At 48.5% G+C, this 21,255-nt stretch overlaps 1 protein-coding gene across 1 annotated transcript in view; it reads left to right on the plus strand.

Annotated features, from left to right (window-relative positions):
- The window catches only part of MMUT (methylmalonyl-CoA mutase), a 142,923-nt gene that overhangs the window by 89,028 nt on the left and 32,640 nt on the right, over positions 1 to 21,255 (plus strand). The window contains exon 11 of the mRNA XM_089686057.1: positions 11,868 to 12,015. Coding sequence (XP_089542183.1) covers positions 11,868 to 12,015 — 148 coding nt within the window. The remainder of the gene's footprint in view (positions 1 to 11,867; positions 12,016 to 21,255) is intronic.

Genomic DNA, 21,255 nt, shown 5'->3' on the forward strand with positions numbered 1-21,255 from the left:
CTGACGCCTACCAGGAGGCTCTGTTCCTCCCACTGACGCCTACCAGGAGGCTCTGTTCCTCCCACTGACGCCTACCAGGAGGCTCTGTTCCTCCCACTGACGCCTACCAGGAGGCTCTGTTCCTCCCACTGACGCCTACCAGGAGGCTCTGTTCCTCCCACTGACGCCTACCAGGAGGCTCTGTTCCTCCCACTGACGCCTACCAGGAGGCTCTGTTCCTCCCACTGACGCCTACCAGGAGGCTCTGTTCCTCCCACTGACGCCTACCAGGAGGCTCTGTTCCTCCCACTGACGCCTACCAGGAGGCTCTGTTCCTCCCACTGACGCCTACCAGGAGGCTCTGTTCCTCCCACTGACGCCTACCAGGAGGCTCTGTTCCTCCCACTGACGCCTACCAGGAGGCTCTGTTCCTCCCACTGACGCCTACCAGGAGGCTCTGTTCCTCCCACTGACGCCTACCAGGAGGCTCTGTTCCTCCCACTGACGCCTACCAGGAGGCTCTGTTCCTCCCACTGACGCCTACCAGGAGGCTCTGTTCCTCCCACTGACGCCTACCAGGAGGCTCTGTTCCTCCCACTGACGCCTACCAGGAGGCTCTGTTCCTCCCACTGACGCCTACCAGGAGGCTCTGTTCCTCCCACTGACGCCTACCAGGAGGCTCTGTTCCTCCCACTGACGCCTACCAGGAGGCTCTGTTCCTCCCACTGACGCCTACCAGGAGGCTCTGTTCCTCCCACTGACGCCTACCAGGAGGCTCTGTTCCTCCCACTGACGCCTACCAGGAGGCTCTGTTCCTCCCACTGACGCCTACCAGGAGGCTCTGTTCCTCCCACTGACGCCTACCAGGAGGCTCTGTTCCTCCCACTGACGCCTACCAGGAGGCTCTGTTCCTCCCACTGACGCCTACCAGGAGGCTCTGTTCCTCCCACTGACGCCTACCAGGAGGCTCTGTTCCTCCCACTGACGCCTACCAGGAGGCTCTGTTCCTCCCACTGACGCCTACCAGGAGGCTCTGTTCCTCCCACTGACGCCTACCAGGAGGCTCTGTTCCTCCCACTGACGCCTACCAGGAGGCTCTGTTCCTCCCACTGACGCCTACCAGGAGGCTCTGTTCCTCCCACTGACGCCTACCAGGAGGCTCTGTTCCTCCCACTGACGCCTACCAGGAGGCTCTGTTCCTCCCACTGACGCCTACCAGGAGGCTCTGTTCCTCCCACTGACGCCTACCAGGAGGCTCTGTTCCTCCCACTGACGCCTACCAGGAGGCTCTGTTCCTCCCACTGACGCCTACCAGGAGGCTCTGTTCCTCCCACTGACGCCTACCAGGAGGCTCTGTTCCTCCCACTGACGCCTACCAGGAGGCTCTGTTCCTCCCACTGACGCCTACCAGGAGGCTCTGTTCCTCCCACTGACGCCTACCAGGAGGCTCTGTTCCTCCCACTGACGCCTACCAGGAGGCTCTGTTCCTCCCACTGACGCCTACCAGGAGGCTCTGTTCCTCCCACTGACGCCTACCAGGAGGCTCTGTTCCTCCCACTGACGCCTACCAGGAGGCTCTGTTCCTCCCACTGACGCCTACCAGGAGGCTCTGTTCCTCCCACTGACGCCTACCAGGAGGCTCTGTTCCTCCCACTGACGCCTACCAGGAGGCTCTGTTCCTCCCACTGACGCCTACCAGGAGGCTCTGTTCCTCCCACTGACGCCTACCAGGAGGCTCTGTTCCTCCCACTGACGCCTACCAGGAGGCTCTGTTCCTCCCACTGACGCCTACCAGGAGGCTCTGTTCCTCCCACTGACGCCTACCAGGAGGCTCTGTTCCTCCCACTGACGCCTACCAGGAGGCTCTGTTCCTCCCACTGACGCCTACCAGGAGGCTCTGTTCCTCCCACTGACGCCTACCAGGAGGCTCTGTTCCTCCCACTGACGCCTACCAGGAGGCTCTGTTCCTCCCACTGACGCCTACCAGGAGGCTCTGTTCCTCCCACTGACGCCTACCAGGAGGCTCTGTTCCTCCCACTGACGCCTACCAGGAGGCTCTGTTCCTCCCACTGACGCCTACCAGGAGGCTCTGTTCCTCCCACTGACGCCTACCAGGAGGCTCTGTTCCTCCCACTGACGCCTACCAGGAGGCTCTGTTCCTCCCACTGACGCCTACCAGGAGGCTCTGTTCCTCCCACTGACGCCTACCAGGAGGCTCTGTTCCTCCCACTGACGCCTACCAGGAGGCTCTGTTCCTCCCACTGACGCCTACCAGGAGGCTCTGTTCCTCCCACTGACGCCTACCAGGAGGCTCTGTTCCTCCCACTGACGCCTACCAGGAGGCTCTGTTCCTCCCACTGACGCCTACCAGGAGGCTCTGTTCCTCCCACTGACGCCTACCAGGAGGCTCTGTTCCTCCCACTGACGCCTACCAGGAGGCTCTGTTCCTCCCACTGACGCCTACCAGGAGGCTCTGTTCCTCCCACTGACGCCTACCAGGAGGCTCTGTTCCTCCCACTGACGCCTACCAGGAGGCTCTGTTCCTCCCACTGACGCCTACCAGGAGGCTCTGTTCCTCCCACTGACGCCTACCAGGAGGCTCTGTTCCTCCCACTGACGCCTACCAGGAGGCTCTGTTCCTCCCACTGACGCCTACCAGGAGGCTCTGTTCCTCCCACTGACGCCTACCAGGAGGCTCTGTTCCTCCCACTGACGCCTACCAGGAGGCTCTGTTCCTCCCACTGACGCCTACCAGGAGGCTCTGTTCCTCCCACTGACGCCTACCAGGAGGCTCTGTTCCTCCCACTGACGCCTACCAGGAGGCTCTGTTCCTCCCACTGACGCCTACCAGGAGGCTCTGTTCCTCCCACTGACGCCTACCAGGAGGCTCTGTTCCTCCCACTGACGCCTACCAGGAGGCTCTGTTCCTCCCACTGACGCCTACCAGGAGGCTCTGTTCCTCCCACTGACGCCTACCAGGAGGCTCTGTTCCTCCCACTGACGCCTACCAGGAGGCTCTGTTCCTCCCACTGACGCCTACCAGGAGGCTCTGTTCCTCCCACTGACGCCTACCAGGAGGCTCTGTTCCTCCCACTGACGCCTACCAGGAGGCTCTGTTCCTCCCACTGACGCCTACCAGGAGGCTCTGTTCCTCCCACTGACGCCTACCAGGAGGCTCTGTTCCTCCCACTGACGCCTACCAGGAGGCTCTGTTCCTCCCACTGACGCCTACCAGGAGGCTCTGTTCCTCCCACTGACGCCTACCAGGAGGCTCTGTTCCTCCCACTGACGCCTACCAGGAGGCTCTGTTCCTCCCACTGACGCCTACCAGGAGGCTCTGTTCCTCCCACTGACGCCTACCAGGAGGCTCTGTTCCTCCCACTGACGCCTACCAGGAGGCTCTGTTCCTCCCACTGACGCCTACCAGGAGGCTCTGTTCCTCCCACTGACGCCTACCAGGAGGCTCTGTTCCTCCCACTGACGCCTACCAGGAGGCTCTGTTCCTCCCACTGACGCCTACCAGGAGGCTCTGTTCCTCCCACTGACGCCTACCAGGAGGCTCTGTTCCTCCCACTGACGCCTACCAGGAGGCTCTGTTCCTCCCACTGACGCCTACCAGGAGGCTCTGTTCCTCCCACTGACGCCTACCAGGAGGCTCTGTTCCTCCCACTGACGCCTACCAGGAGGCTCTGTTCCTCCCACTGACGCCTACCAGGAGGCTCTGTTCCTCCCACTGACGCCTACCAGGAGGCTCTGTTCCTCCACTGACGCCTACCAGGAGGCTCTGTTCCTCCCACTGACGCCTACCAGGAGGCTCTGTTCCTCCCACTGACGCCTACCAGGAGGCTCTGTTCCTCCCACTGACGCCTACCAGGAGGCTCTGTTCCTCCCACTGACGCCTACCAGGAGGCTCTGTTCCTCCCACTGACGCCTACCAGGAGGCTCTGTTCCTCCCACTGACGCCTACCAGGAGGCTCTGTTCCTCCCACTGACGCCTACCAGGAGGCTCTGTTCCTCCCACTGACGCCTACCAGGAGGCTCTGTTCCTCCCACTGACGCCTACCAGGAGGCTCTGTTCCTCCCACTGACGCCTACCAGGAGGCTCTGTTCCTCCCACTGACGCCTACCAGGAGGCTCTGTTCCTCCCACTGACGCCTACCAGGAGGCTCTGTTCCTCCCACTGACGCCTACCAGGAGGCTCTGTTCCTCCCACTGACGCCTACCAGGAGGCTCTGTTCCTCCCACTGACGCCTACCAGGAGGCTCTGTTCCTCCCACTGACGCCTACCAGGAGGCTCTGTTCCTCCCACTGACGCCTACCAGGAGGCTCTGTTCCTCCCACTGACGCCTACCAGGAGGCTCTGTTCCTCCCACTGACGCCTACCAGGAGGCTCTGTTCCTCCCACTGACGCCTACCAGGAGGCTCTGTTCCTCCCACTGACGCCTACCAGGAGGCTCTGTTCCTCCCACTGACGCCTACCAGGAGGCTCTGTTCCTCCCACTGACGCCTACCAGGAGGCTCTGTTCCTCCCACTGACGCCTACCAGGAGGCTCTGTTCCTCCCACTGACGCCTACCAGGAGGCTCTGTTCCTCCCACTGACGCCTACCAGGAGGCTCTGTTCCTCCCACTGACGCCTACCAGGAGGCTCTGTTCCTCCCACTGACGCCTACCAGGAGGCTCTGTTCCTCCCACTGACGCCTACCAGGAGGCTCTGTTCCTCCCACTGACGCCTACCAGGAGCTCTGTTCCTCCCACTGACGCCTACCAGGAGCTCTGTTTCCTCCCACTGACGCCTACCAGGAGGCTCTGTTCCTCCCACTGACGCCTACCAGGAGGCTCTGTTCCTCCCACTGACGCCTACCAGGAGGCTCTGTTCCTCCCACTGACGCCTACCAGGAGGCTCTGTTCCTCCACTGACGCCTACCAGGAGGCTCTGTTCCTCCCACTGACGCCTACCAGGAGGCTCTGTTCCTCCCACTGACGCCTACCAGGAGGCTCTGTTCCTCCACTGACGCCTACCAGGAGGCTCTGTTCCTCCCACTGACGCCTACCAGGAGGCTCTGTTCCTCCCACTGACGCCTACCAGGAGGCTCTGTTCCTCCCACTGACGCCTACCAGGAGGCTCTGTTCCTCCCACTGACGCCTACCAGGAGGCTCTGTTCCTCCCACTGACGCCTACCAGGAGGCTCTGTTCCTCCCACTGACGCCTACCAGGAGGCTCTGTTCCTCCCACTGACGCCTACCAGGAGGCTCTGTTCCTCCCACTGACGCCTACCAGGAGGCTCTGTTCCTCCCACTGACGCCTACCAGGAGGCTCTGTTCCTCCCACTGACGCCTACCAGGAGGCTCTGTTCCTCCCACTGACGCCTACCAGGAGGCTCTGTTCCTCCCACTGACGCCTACCAGGAGGCTCTGTTCCTCCCACTGACGCCTACCAGGAGGCTCTGTTCCTCCCACTGACGCCTACCAGGAGGCTCTGTTCCTCCCACTGACGCCTACCAGGAGGCTCTGTTCCTCCCACTGACGCCTACCAGGAGGCTCTGTTCCTCCCACTGACGCCTACCAGGAGGCTCTGTTCCTCCCACTGACGCCTACCAGGAGGCTCTGTTCCTCCCACTGACGCCTACCAGGAGGCTCTGTTCCTCCCACTGACGCCTACCAGGAGGCTCTGTTCCTCCCACTGACGCCTACCAGGAGGCTCTGTTCCTCCCACTGACGCCTACCAGGAGGCTCTGTTCCTCCCACTGACGCCTACCAGGAGGCTCTGTTCCTCCCACTGACGCCTACCAGGAGGCTCTGTTCCTCCCACTGACGCCTACCAGGAGGCTCTGTTCCTCCCACTGACGCCTACCAGGAGGCTCTGTTCCTCCCACTGACGCCTACCAGGAGGCTCTGTTCCTCCCACTGACGCCTACCAGGAGGCTCTGTTCCTCCCACTGACGCCTACCAGGAGGCTCTGTTCCTCCCACTGACGCCTACCAGGAGGCTCTGTTCCTCCCACTGACGCCTACCAGGAGGCTCTGTTCCTCCCACTGACGCCTACCAGGAGGCTCTGTTCCTCCCACTGACGCCTACCAGGAGGCTCTGTTCCTCCCACTGACGCCTACCAGGAGGCTCTGTTCCTCCCACTGACGCCTACCAGGAGGCTCTGTTCCTCCCACTGACGCCTACCAGGAGGCTCTGTTCCTCCCACTGACGCCTACCAGGAGGCTCTGTTCCTCCCACTGACGCCTACCAGGAGGCTCTGTTCCTCCCACTGACGCCTACCAGGAGGCTCTGTTCCTCCCACTGACGCCTACCAGGAGGCTCTGTTCCTCCCACTGACGCCTACCAGGAGGCTCTGTTCCTCCCACTGACGCCTACCAGGAGGCTCTGTTCCTCCCACTGACGCCTACCAGGAGGCTCTGTTCCTCCCACTGACGCCTACCAGGAGGCTCTGTTCCTCCCACTGACGCCTACCAGGAGGCTCTGTTCCTCCCACTGACGCCTACCAGGAGGCTCTGTTCCTCCCACTGACGCCTACCAGGAGGCTCTGTTCCTCCCACTGACGCCTACCAGGAGGCTCTGTTCCTCCCACTGACGCCTACCAGGAGGCTCTGTTCCTCCCACTGACGCCTACCAGGAGGCTCTGTTCCTCCCACTGACGCCTACCAGGAGGCTCTGTTCCTCCCACTGACGCCTACCAGGAGGCTCTGTTCCTCCCACTGACGCCTACCAGGAGGCTCTGTTCCTCCCACTGACGCCTACCAGGAGGCTCTGTTCCTCCCACTGACGCCTACCAGGAGGCTCTGTTCCTCCCACTGACGCCTACCAGGAGGCTCTGTTCCTCCCACTGACGCCTACCAGGAGGCTCTGTTCCTCCCACTGACGCCTACCAGGAGGCTCTGTTCCTCCCACTGACGCCTACCAGGAGGCTCTGTTCCTCCCACTGACGCCTACCAGGAGGCTCTGTTCCTCCCACTGACGCCTACCAGGAGGCTCTGTTCCTCCCACTGACGCCTACCAGGAGGCTCTGTTCCTCCCACTGACGCCTACCAGGAGGCTCTGTTCCTCCCACTGACGCCTACCAGGAGGCTCTGTTCCTCCCACTGACGCCTACCAGGAGGCTCTGTTCCTCCCACTGACGCCTACCAGGAGGCTCTGTTCCTCCCACTGACGCCTACCAGGAGGCTCTGTTCCTCCCACTGACGCCTACCAGGAGGCTCTGTTCCTCCCACTGACGCCTACCAGGAGGCTCTGTTCCTCCCACTGACGCCTACCAGGAGGCTCTGTTCCTCCCACTGACGCCTACCAGGAGGCTCTGTTCCTCCCACTGACGCCTACCAGGAGGCTCTGTTCCTCCCACTGACGCCTACCAGGAGGCTCTGTTCCTCCCACTGACGCCTACCAGGAGGCTCTGTTCCTCCCACTGACGCCTACCAGGAGGCTCTGTTCCTCCCACTGACGCCTACCAGGAGGCTCTGTTCCTCCCACTGACGCCTACCAGGAGGCTCTGTTCCTCCCACTGACGCCTACCAGGAGGCTCTGTTCCTCCCACTGACATGAACCATAGGACATTGCTGCTCCTGAACGTGAATTTAGGAGCTTTTTTTTCCCAAAGCCCCTACACCCAACTCCATAAAAGCCTATGTGACCATGCACACATACAGTGAAGGAAATGTGTATTTGCTCCCCTGCTGATTTTGAATGTTTGCCCTCTCACAAAGAAATGATCAGTCTAAAAATTGAATGGTAAGTGTATTGTAACACTGAGAGACAGAATAGCAACAACAAATTCAAAAGAAATGCATGTCTAACAAATGATGCACTGATTTGCATGTTCGTGCGGGAAATAAGTATTTGATCCCCTATCATTCATCAGGATTTCTGGCTACCAGGTGTCTTTCATACAGGTAACAAGCTGAGATTAGAAGCAGTCTCTTAAAGGGAGTGCTGCTAATCTCATTTTGTTACCTCTGTAAAAGACACCTGTCCACAGGAGCAATCAAACAATCAGATTCCAAACTCTCCACCATGGCAAAGACCAAAGAGCTGTCCAAGGATGTCAGGGACAAGATTGTAGACCTACACAAGGCTGGACTGGGCTACCAAACTATCGCCAAGGAGCTTGGCGAGAAGGTGACAACAGTTGGTGCAATCATTCGCAAATGGAAAAAACACAAAACAACTGTCAATCTCCCTAGGTCTGGTGCACCATGCAAGATCTCACCTCGTGGAGTGTCGGTAATCATGAGAACAGTGTACATGTAGTCTTATTGCCACTAACTGTCAAGCCTGTAGCACTGTTTACTCCCACTGACACTGGGGCATTTTCTATTCCCTTTGACCAGTCTTGCTCCCCCCCCCAAAGTCTGAAGGATAGTAAACTGGCCCTTTGTATACAAAGTTTGGAGACCCCTGATCTAGATGATGCTGGACTTCCTCCAGCCAGTAAATAAGGTGTCTGTGTCTGACGTGCTGCAGCTTCCAATGCACACTACATGTCGCTCACAATGTGCAGTGAAATCAAGTAATTTCAGTACTGGAGAAGACTGAGGGTAAGGCTGGAGTACAGATTTAAGTGTTGGAGTCAATCCTGGGGTTAGATTAAAGTGAATATAGAATCATGGAGACTGGCCCTTACAGCAGCTTTGTTGCAAGGTTGACAGACTCCATTCCCCTTATGGAGAACTGCGAGGATTAAAATCATATCCCATCCTAGTATTACATTTTTGTGTTTCTTTTCTTTTAGACGCACAGAACACTTTCCTTTACTATTTCCAATTATACACATAAAACTATAATATTCTCAGTATTAAAAGTCTCTCTTCCAGATATCACAAATAATAGTTTTATTATGGAATGCAGTGTGAATTTTGTGTCAGATCCTATATGTAAGCCGGCTTACTTCCGCCTCAGGCGCCTGTGGCTGTGAGACCCGATGAGAGCTGCGACTGGCAGACCCAGCTTTCTGCTAGTTTTTTCAGTATGTGCAGCGTGTCCACCATCTGCAGAGGTCATTTCTTCTGATCTCAGAATAGCAATGCTCCAGATACACGTGAAAAGCACAAGATTTTATGGTGGAGAAATAAAATCTTTGTAATGATATCCTCTTCCCATCCAATTCATTTCAGTAATACTCATTTTTTGTATTCAATAATTAAAATATATTACCCTTCTCAATCCCAATGTGTACACAAAATTTGAAATAAATCATTCTTTGCACAAATTAGATGCATATCATTTTTTGCACAAAGTAACAGTCCAGTGGTGCATACACTGAAAAATTATTTTTTACAAAATTCAATATAAAAAAAAATAACAGTCCAACAGTGGATGATCTAAACATTTCCATCACAACATAACTTCTTTAAAACAATAAATCTTGTCACCAGTGTGTTCTCCACCACTTTTTAGAGAACACACTTACCGGATGTGCATGCCTATCTTTACGTACGAATAGGCAAACACTGCTTTAGATGTTTCCAACACACGTGGTGTATGTTCATTTTAAGGCTTCCTCTTAAAGAGTAACTCTACTTGTGATGGGAAAAAAACATTCCCGTTCTTGGTGATCTATGTACACTGCAAGGATTTTGACAAACATTGTTGCAGATTCCTTCGTTTTGTTGTTCTGAAGAAATAGCGGTTTGTGTACCTGTGTCCATGGGCAGAAGGAATCTGTATGGGAGTGGTTCATAATTATCTATCAGCTGCTGCACTGGCAGGGTCTGCAACCCTTTACCCTAGGTTCACACCTAAGCGTTTTCCGCAGTGTTTTGCAGAAACACAGTACAGTGCATTTAACATGATTTCCTATGAGACACGTTTACATCTCCGCGTTTTCACCGTCTGCATTTTTTGGAAAGGGTCAGGGACTTTTTTGAACGCAAAAAGTTGTGATTTTGGTTCTATAGACTTTAATGGAAATGCTACAGAAAAGCGTGTAGTGCGTTTTTTTTTTTATGCATTTTTGCTGTGTTTTTTTATGCATTTTGCGTTTTAAATCTAGCAACAAGAAAAATAAATGTTAAAAACTGCAAGACGTGGAAAAACGCAGGTGCGAAAATGCAAAACGCAGAAACGGCTCAAACGCAAGCTGCATAGGTGCGAACCTAGCTTTAGACATGATTTCCTTTTTGAGAGTATCGCACCAAAAATGACATTTTGTTGCAGGGGATGCTCAAAATCTGATTTTTATCTTGGTGCAGACTTCTGGGAAAATCAGTGAGCCAATTACACAAGCAGTGACATGTCTGTGTACAGAACACCTACAGGTAGCCATATTGTATTGCATTTTACAGAAAATTACAGAGCTGCAGATTGAAAAGGAAAAGCCATTTTTAATAACATTCAATTACAATATGACTTGTGTCGCAATTATATATGTTCTATTTTTTTTTATTTGCTATTCTTTTTTCCCACAAAAGTGAAGTTACCCTTTAAGTGTTTTATATTGTATAATCTTGTCACATGTATGCACATAAATTCAGTCCAGTGACTTGAATAAATAATTATTCTAGCCTCTAGAATACATTTATGTGCATACATTTCTAATCGCTTTATGTACATAAATGTGCGTATTTTACGTACCATTGCACATGCCTTTTACACTGGATCTTTCTGACAGCTTCTGGTAATAAGATCCAGGTGACTCTAACCAACCAGGACTCAGACAGCAAATACAAACATGGCAGGGGCTCTAATCTTTCCCTACGGTTAAAATTTAAAAAAAAAAAAAAAAAGGTTTTGGCTATAATTTCACTTTAAGGATGCTTTGCCTCTGCATTGCTGGCCGCAGTATGGAGCAGTGCTTGTTTTTTTGTGTTGTGCAAACTTTTTCTGAAGTGTACAAGATATACCCTGTATTCATGGCGATGTGTTTCTGTACATTGATGATTTTGCACAGTTCGCAGCAATAAAGTGCAGCATGTCTGCATTTCATCGCAGCGCGCTGTAGTGCAGTCATATGCTGTGTTGCATTGTGAATGGGACACATAGGAAACAATTGTTTCCTGTGTGTCCTTGTGACAGATGTTTTACAATGCAGTAAAATGTCTGTAGCATAATTATAGTATAAATTAGATCTAAAGCTGAATTCCAGAGAAAATTCAGAACTATGAAAGGGTTAAAGGCTTGTTTTTGTCTAGGGTACCCTAAGTGCACTTTTTTTTTTTCTACACCTGTGAATCAAGAGACAAGGTTTCTCCTCTCCGTGCAATTGTTGCCCATCTTTGGCATCGACGCTTCGGCAGTAGTGGACATTCTGATGTCATCACATAGATAGCAGGACTAGCATTCTTGCCTTGTAAGTGAGGACACCAGTGGTCCACCCACAACCCAGAGCATTAGAGAGATGAGTGAGGTCTTGGCTGCTGGGGGAGCAAGGGATATGGTAAGTAAAACTGCTTTCATGGTACCCTAGACAAATTACAAGCATTTTGGGTTGCGATAAAGACTGCATGGTTGTGGACCGGTTGCAGCTCAGCCTTGTTCACAAAGGGTTGCATTTGGCAGGCAGTGGAGGCTGCTTAATGCAACTGGGTATAATTTCTGCCAGAAAGCAAAACATTGTGTCTATGGTATATGTACATCCCTAGCCGCTTCCTTTGGAGCCTAAAGGGAAAGCAGTTTGGGGTGGGGGGTTACCGCCTTCCAACCACTAGTACAATTGGGCCCCAAACCCTTGCAGTGTATGGGGAGGGGTTTGGGTGGTGCTGGTAAAATTTCCTGTGGAGCTTGGCTTCAACCAACCATTGTATAACTGAATTGTGAGAGGAGATTCCTACAATCATGGAGAGCATGAAACCGCTCTGCCAATAATGTCCTGGTGGGTTTAGTAGTAGTTTTACAAATCTAACTAATAATTTGATGTGTTTTTTTTTTTTGCTTTTTTTCATTACTCTAGAGTGCAATGTTTCATAGACCGAGAGGGACGAAGACCTCGTCTGCTTGTGGCAAAAATGGGGCAGGATGGCCATGATAGGGGAGCAAAGGTTATTGCCACTGGGTTTGCTGACCTTGGATTCGATGTGGACATTGGTCCCCTTTTCCAGGTAAGAAAGCTGCATTTTTAAAACATATTGTGCATGTATATATGTGAGTTAAAGGAGAACTCCAGACAGCAAATTATTAAACTGTTGATGTGACATGATTACTTAAACATTGCATCTGCATAAAGGTCAGAAAGTCCAGCAGATATTTCAGGGTGTTCTATAACGCGTTGGAAATTTGCAGAAAAAGAGCGCCAAGGTAATGTGATCAATTCAGGTTTAGTTTTATTCACTGTAATTGTTTAAATAAAATCAAACGCGTTTCGGGGATTCCAAGGGCCCCCCTTCATCGTGATTTGATCCTGAACTGGAAGAGAAGTTGAGGCTGGAGGGGTTTTGTTTTGGGGGGGGGGGGGGGTTTCTGAGGTTCTGTTTTTATTGGAGAATAAGATTTCGGGGTGTTTTAGCAGTTAATAACCAATGACCAGACCAGGTCCTATGCTGTATTCAAACATTCTGGATAGGGTGGAAAGTCTTTTACTGCTGTCTCCCCTCACTCCCTGGGTATTGGAGGAGTGTCACACAGAACAGGAAGTGAAGAGCGTTTAGAACCTCTGCCAGGTTTTTATTGCAGTCGATTGTCTCTATTAGTGAGATTTCCACTAACCCAGGGAATATCTCTTAATGAGAACACAGACTGAATACTAAAATCGAGAGAAGTTCTAAGCCTTCTGCTTACTATCTAACACCATGAAAAAAAAAATTGCTCTGGCTGATGATGTGCCACTAAAGTGTTGTACAGGTATATGAATGGGGTTTAAAGAATAAGTGAACTTTTAAAACTAAGTACATTTATTTTTTGCCCCTTCCCCTGACCTAACCTTAGCCATTCTCCCGCTCCACGAGTGCGTTCTTACCTTTAACCAGCAGCCACGGTTCCTCTGTTAGTTTATATATCCTATCTACTTCTTTTAAACAGTTTTTTTTTACATTTCTTTAGTTACTTTCTAGTTCCCATGTCTAGGCAAATAATGTCATACATCCCAGAAGTCTTCAGGAGGGGAGGAGGGGCTTTCTCAGTCAAGCACACCCTCTTGTCTGCATGCCTGAACTAAGGACAGATGGATTACAGGAAGTAAATGCTACATGAATTATCTGCCCTTACTTAAGATGGCCACTGCCAGAAATGCTAGGGGGTGTTTTTTTGTAAGTGATTTCTCAGCAACATAAAGCGTGGAGACATGGATGGATGGGGGAGTTTGCTTTGAATATTAGAAATTATTTAAATGGCGCTTTTGGATTGTAGTGCTCAGATATTGTGTAGTTCCACTTTAAGCACCAAAAATGGCGTGCCAATACTCTTTATAAAAATATCATGGCCACATACTCGGCGTGTTTCAAGACTTACTTTTCTTCAGGGGCAATTCAACAGAAAAAGTAAAATGATAAGCAAATAATACAAAGGATATGAGAGGAGGTAGCCTGTGGTCATAATTTAAAAACATCATACACCATGCATCCTAAAGGGAGAGGAAGGAAGGCCAGTGACACCGCTGGCTCCATTGGGGGTTTGGCCGTGCCACTGAAAAGGCTTCTTGGATATCTTGTTTAAGCACCCTTGGGATCTCTGCGTTTGCCTATTGGCCTGCCTTCCTCTCATACCAGATTGAGGATATATGGTGTATGGTGTTTTTCAAGTATGATCACAGGCTACCTTCTCTCATATCCTTTGTATTATTCGCTTACCATCTAACTATGTCCATTGGATTGTCCCTGCAGAAGAAGAGGAGCAAGACTCGAAAGGCGTCGGGTATGTGGGCATGATATTTTCTTTATAAAGAGCATTGACTCACCATTTCTGGTGCTTAAGAGTGATTGTTTGCTTTACACACTCTATATGTATCTATGATACTTTCTGTACTATCCAATATGTGAGGTGTAACATTTCAAGGCCTGTGTAAATGGGTTTTAATTTGGAATAATAAAGTTTTGTTTTTTTTTAATTCTAAAGAGTTGTTTTTGATACGATGCCGTTAAAATTCCTGCCACCCATTACACTTTCTCTTTTTTAATAAATGAGTTTTTGGAATGGGCATCGGTATAATCTCAAATCACACCATCCTGATTCTGTGACTCTATAACACTTTAACCTCTTACTGGTAGTCATCTGAAAAGATTAAAGCTACATAGAAATGTTTTAGTAGCTCAATTCTGCTACTAAAATACCACTTTAGTGATAGTTCGCAAACATATAGTGGCAAATTAATTTTGCATGATCACACAATAATCCATTCATCTGTGATTGATCACTACAAGATGCTACTATATTTAAATTATGTTGTTTTTTACTTAGGGGTTGTTTCACATAGGCAGCCGAGGGGGCGGTAAAAACAGATGGACTAGCCGGGATTTAATTGTTCCTCAGCCACCTACATAAATGAGAGCATGTTGCAATGTGTTAACACAGAATCCCCCTTGGGATTAAAAAAAAAAAAAAAAAAGCACACATTCAGGAGGCGGCAGGATAAACTGCCCATGGGAAATCATTTGTTTAGCAAACAGTTGCTAGCAATTAATCACTAGTGATTTTATTAGTAGGTTTGAGCTACCAAAAATCTTATGTCTAGCTCTAGCCTATATAGGTGACTGTTAGCAAATGGTTAAATCCCCAAAAGCAAGAGATTAAAGCTTTAGCTATAATTGGCTAATGAAAGTGAATGTAATTGCTAACCATGAGCTTCTGTTATTTGCTCCTTTTGGTTTGTTGATGCCTATTTTCAGGAAATAGAAAATCCACCCTTGTAGTGGGGCCCCATACATTGCCAGGGTTAAATGCTCGCTCAGGTCTGAGGTACTGCAAAGAGCACTTTTACGTACCCTGTCTCCCCGCTTTCCTAGTACTCTCCTATGCTTCCCACATTTTAGCAGGCATCCCAATGTCCAGTGCAGGGCTTGTGGAATGCCTTGCATTATACTTGATGACAACAGAGGACCTGCAACCACTGGCATGTAGGGTAGATAAGGCTGCAGCAGCAGAATGTGTTTTGGGGTGTTATATCACATATACCCATGGCATGTGTGAGCAATATATCCTTTAACTCACAACTTTGTGTAAATAAATAATTGTAATTTTCCAAATACTTGTGGCAAAAATAAAATGTTCCATGGACTCAACATGCCTATCAGAAAATTCCTTGGGGTATCTGCTGTCCAAAAAAGAACCATTTGGGGGGTTTTGTACTGCCCTGGCATTTTAGCACCTCACAAAATGTGATGGGCAGTCAGAAAGTAAAAGCTGTGTAAATTCCAATATACACTGCTAAAAAAAATTAAAGGAACATTTTGAAAACACATCAGATCTCAATGGGAAAAAATATCATGCTGGATATCTATACTGATATGGACTAGGTAATTTGTTAGGAATGTAAGAATGCCCCGTCGTTTGATAGAAATTAAAATGATCAACCTACAGAGGACTGAATTCAAAGGCACCCCGAAAATCTAAATGGAAAAAAATTATGCGGTAGGCTAGTCCATTTTGCAGAAATGCCATTGCAGCAACTCAAAATGGTAATCAATCAGTAGTTTGTATGCATGCCTGACAACAACGGATGGTGTCCTGGGGTATTTCCTCCCGGATCTGAACCAGGGCATCACTGAGCTCCTGGACAGTCTGAGGTGCAACCTGGCCGCGTCGGATGGACCGAAACATGATATCCCAGAGGTGTTCTATTGGATTTAGGTCAGGCAAGCGTGGGGTCAATTCAGTGGTATCAATTCCTTCATCCTCCAGGAATTGCCTGCATACTGTTGCCACATGAGTCGTGCATTGTCGTGCACCAGGAGGAACTCAGGACCCACTGCACCAGCATAGAGTCTGACAATGGGTCCAAGGATTTCATCTTGATACCTAATGGCAGTCAGAGTTCCATTGTCTAGCCTGTTAAGGGTCTGAGCGTCCCTCCATGGATATGCCTCCCTAGACCATCACTCGCCCACCACCAAAACGGTCATGCTGAAAAATGTAACAGGCAGCATAATGTTCTCCATGGCTTCTCCAGATCCTTTCACGTCTGTCACATGTGCTCATGGTGAACCTGCTCTCATATGTGAAAAGCACAGGGTGCCAGTGGTGGACCTGCCAATTCTGGTGTTCAATGGTAAATCCCAATCCAGCTTTATGGTGCTCGGCAGTGAGAACAGGGCCCACTAGAGGACGTCGGGCCCTCAGGCCACTCTCACGAAGTCTGTTTCTGATTGTTTGGTCAGAGACATTCACACCAGTGGCCTGCTGGAGGTAATTGTGTAGGGCTCTGGCAGTGCTCATCCTGTTCCTCCTTGCACAAAGGAGCAGATACCAGTCCTGCTGATGGGTTAAGGACCTTCTACGGCCCTGTCCAGCTCTCCTAGAGTAACGGCCTGTCTCCTGGAATCTCCTCCATGCTCGTGGGAGTCACAGCAAACCTTCTGGCAATGGCAAGCATTGATGTGCTATCCCTGGAAGAGTTGGACTGCCTGTGCAACCTCTGTAGAGTCCAGGCATCGCATCATGCTACCAGTAGTGACACTCATCCTAGCCAAATGCAAAACTAGTGAAAAACAGTCAGAAAAGATGAGTAGGGAAAAAAATGTCGGTGGTCTCCACCTGTATTCCTGTTTTGGGGGTTGTCTCACTGTTGCCCATCTAGTGCACTTGTTGTTAATTTCATTAATACCAAAGTAGCTGAAACTGATTAACAACCCCCTGTTTTTAAAAATGCCTGTTGATTCTCCCAGAAATCCAGTAAACTTACACTTTGTTTTGCTATGTGCTATAAGTTACAGTATTCCCAGCAATTTCTGTGGACTATTTGGTGAGTGAGCATTGTTCTCCTAAGACAGGAATTGTGTTACTGGCAGGATCACCAGGTGACAAAGAAAATTAAAGCCTGGAAAAGAAAATGAATACAGCATATAAGAACTGGTATGCTGCAATATATAAAATGTTTGTTTTAGTGTTTACATACACTTTGATCTTCTTGCTCAGCCCAGTTTAAGAAATGCGACTGAAAAGACAAGCGGTGAGAAGTGCTGAAAACTACAACATTCAAGCCTGTTTCTGTCCATTATACAATATACATGGCTTTATTTCCCCTTCCCAGCTGTCAGTCCATTAGCGGGATGATCAGACGGGAAGGTTCACACGAAGGCCACTAGCTGTGCCTTCCGCAGCTCCCCGAAGTGTCATACACACATTTATACTTTGCTGCAATGTGATGATTGCCTCTTTACAGGTCATAACAGCAACCTGTGAATATGGTTGAGCATCGCCTGTCACTTTGCTTCAAAAGTGGCCAAACTTATAAGCACAGATGATTTTTATAATACATGATGCAGATTCTTTGTACGTACATAAATGTGAGATATTATAATTGTACCATACAGAACACAAGATGGATATTCATAGACCCAGTAGGTAGAAGCCTATATCCCAGGGTCTATGAATATCCAGGCTGTACCCTGTACTGGACTCCAACATTTGAAATTTACAGGCAAGTCAAAATTCCTGATATCTGGGGATTTTATACCCCGTGCCCAAATCAAGATGGCGTTGCTGCCAATGAAATCCATACTCTGGTATGTTAGAGGGCTGGCAGAGTATAATGGGACTTTGTTTTCCCAATAGCTGTTGGGCAGCATGGCCCTCAGTCATTGCAAAAACTGATTTCAATGTTCGTGGATACTTGACCATCACACCTACAACTATGTGGACATCTGGTTTTGACAGGTACCTGCTCCCTTTCTGGTCAGATCGCTGCAGCTTAATCACTAGAAGTTCTTCCTGCCTGCAACGTTCTAGGACATGTAACAGGTCCCAGAAGGCTGCAGGACCATTCACAAAGCGCAGTGTGGCTTGCGCATGTGCTGTGGGCATCCTGCTGTGAAGCCGCAAGGAGTCATATCCGGCTGCCCACAGTTAACATGTCAGCACCGGGACCCGAAGACTCGTGAAGAACTGGCTCGTGTGAAGATGGCACTGGATCCTGGTACAGGTGAGTGTGTCTGTTTATTAAAAGCCAGCAGCTGCAGCTTTTGTAGCTGCCAACTTTTAATTTTTCCAACCCAGGCTGAACCTCCTCTTTAAGGTGTTTCCAGTGAAGGGTTCTGTTAGGCTAGCCATACACTCTACAGTCTCATTGTACGATCTATTTTAAGGGCCTGTCTGATTTGATACTATTTAAATAAGTGGATTATATTTGTCTAATCAGAAAAAGGACCAAACTGCTAAGTATAGTAAGGCATTGGATTCTTTGGGCACGGTAAGAGACCACACAATAAAGTACATATAGCCATTTAACATAAAAAAATGATATGTCCATAATAGGACCCAGATTACAAAAGATGCTCTTCAAAAGAGAAGATAAGAACAAAGCACATCAAGCTGAGCACAAAACCCCCCTCATGTATAGTAAAGTATAACCCCTCGGAACATAGTGACAACATACATATATTTCAAAATACGGTCGTACAATCTAAGGTTCCTAACTTAGGTTGGCCATACATTATACAATTTTCTTAAGAATTTTGTTTTAGATTTACCAAAAATCATATAATATGAGGTCAAACCTAAACCACACTTTCAAATATGGTCTTCATGGAAGAGTCATCAGAAGAAAACCTCTTCTACGTCCTCACCACAAAAATCATCGTTTGAACTTTGCAAATGAACATATAGACAAGCCTGATGCATTTTGGAAACAAGTTCTGTGGACCGATGAGGTTAAAATTGAACTTTTTGGCCGGAATGAGCAAAGGTACGTTTGGAGAAGAAGGGGCACAGAATTTAATGAAAAGACCCTCTGTCCAACTGTTAAGCATGGGGTTGGATCAATCATGCTTTGGGGTTGTGTTGCAGCCAGTGGCACAGGGAACATCTCACGAGTAGAAGGAAAAATGGATTCAATAAAATTTCAGCAAATTTTGGATGGTAACTTGATGCCATCTGTGAAAAAGCTGAAATTAAAGAGAGGATGGCTTCTACAAATGGATAATGATCCTAAACACACCTCGAAATCCACGGGGGATTACATCAAGAGGCGTAAACTGAAGGTTTTGCCATGGCCTTCACAATCTCCTGACCTCAACATAATTGAAAATCTATGGATGGACCTTAAAAGAGCAGTGCGTGACACAGCCCAGAAATCTCAAAGAACTGGAAGACTTTTGTAAGGAAGAATGGGCAAAGATACCTCAAACAAGAATTGAAAGACTCTTGGCTGGCTACAAAAAGCGTTTACAAGCTGTGATACTTGCCAAAGGGGGCAGTACAAGATATTAACTCTGCAGGGTGCCCAAACTTTTGCAGACGCCATTTTTTTGTTTTCTGTTATTTTGAAAGTGTAAATGATGGAAATAAAATCTAACTTTTGTTGACATATTATAAAAATGTCTAATCTGTAATTTGATGCCTTTTTGGAGATTTTTCCATCTTTCCTTGGCTTCTTTATGCACATTAATACAAATTTTTAGCTGGGGTGCCCAAACTTTCGATCCCCACTGTATACTAGGGCCAATTTGGACAGCAGCCAATTAACCTACCAGCATGTCTTTGGAGTGTGGGAGGAAACCGGAATACCTGAAGGAAAACCACACAGGCACAGGGAGAACATGCAAACTCAAGGCAGGTGGTGCCATGGCTGAGAATCAAACCAACGACTCTAGTGCTGCCAGGCGGAAGGGCTAACCATTTAGCCACTGTGCTACCCATGTTTTTTTCTCACCAAAAGTGGTGTTACTCTTTAAAATAAAGATTGTATACAGTACTAGTAAGTAAAATATGTAAAAGTGTATAAACTTGTAAATCTTTTTATAAAAAAAAGTTGATTGAATAAATTATAACTCCTTTTTTTTATATGGCAATATTTTTATGTACTTTACGATATGAGTAGATTTGTAAAGTGTGCTTTGTTATATTTGCTCTGATCAGAGATGCATGTAATTTCTAGCTGTTGGCATTGTAGGTGACCAGTAATATTTGGAGGCATCCATTAGGCTCCGTGTGTAACACGGACCTTTCATATTGCCATTTTTACGCTTCTTCACCCTGCAGCGCTCACCATATGGCAATGTATGCTACAGTAGACATTATATATTTTTACGTCTGACAGAAAATTGCTCATGCTGCTAAAAAGTCTGCAGTGTCACCCGCACAGAGGTGACCAGTCTTCTACAGGTTTGGCCAAAGTGAATGCTGGATTTGTAAGCTCCCACCATCCCTCTTAAAGTGGACCATGCATCAGATCTATTTCTTCATGATAAGAAATCTGTCTGTAAAATGTCCAGTATTATCCCTCACAGAGATCACTGTACTCCTTGTAACAATGCATTTAGCTGCTTTTCTCTCCAGAAGGGCCAAGCCATCTTTGTTCAGGCATCATCATCTACTCCAAGGATCAGGCCCTCCTATCCCTCTTGTATTGAACTGTATTGTTGCTGTATTGTCTCCCTTTATATTGTAAAGCACTGAGCAAACTGTTGGCGCTATATAAATCCTGTATAATAATAATACTTCTTGGACTGAAATGCTGGTTCAGAGATAATCTTGGTACCTGTGCAAGTTCTTGATTGTGTTCACAAATATCTGGTACAGATCAGCCCCTGCTGCAGCCTGTCACCTTGTAACTTGCTACAGAACTTTAGTTCTACTTTTTTCTTTTTTTTTTCTCTTTTTTTAGTTTCTTTTCCTTTTACTTCTTTCTTTTTTCTCTCTTGCTTTCCTAGTTGAGGCAGTTGCTTCCTCTAGAAAGAATAATCACTCTGGTATCTTACTGTTAATTAGGTCAGGAACAAAATAACACCTTTTCATAACAGAACTGGCTTTTCATGGAGTTTCAGTACGTGAATGAGAGCAGTCTGGGAGGAAAAGGATTTTGGTATTGTATATTGCATGCACTATATTTAACCCCTTTTTGATGACGGGAGCTGGTTTTTAAAAGAGGATTCTAGGTTTGCTCTCACTTTGAATAAATAGTTTTGGCCAAGCTGGTTCTAGTTTGTCGCAAATGACTAAGCTGGTCCAAATATTTTTTTTTACGCTAGAACAGTCTGGCTGCTGTAATATACTATAATAATGTTACCAGCATACAGTAAGCAGCGCTGTTTTCTGACAGCAGTAGGAGGCACTTCCAGTCTGCTGTCGATACAGATGGGTGGTTGGATCACATCTCCACCATTCAGGAGAAGCCTTGTATTTTTATCACTGAATAAAAGGCTTTCTTTGAATTGCCACAGTGGAGATTGACATCATCTGCATTCCTCTCCTCC

The sequence above is a fragment of the Staurois parvus genome, unplaced genomic scaffold (genome assembly GCF_062004578.1).
Source record: "Staurois parvus isolate SC_StPar_1 unplaced genomic scaffold, SC_StPar_1.0 ptg000390l, whole genome shotgun sequence".
NCBI classification, from domain to species: domain Eukaryota; kingdom Metazoa; phylum Chordata; class Amphibia; order Anura; family Ranidae; genus Staurois; species Staurois parvus.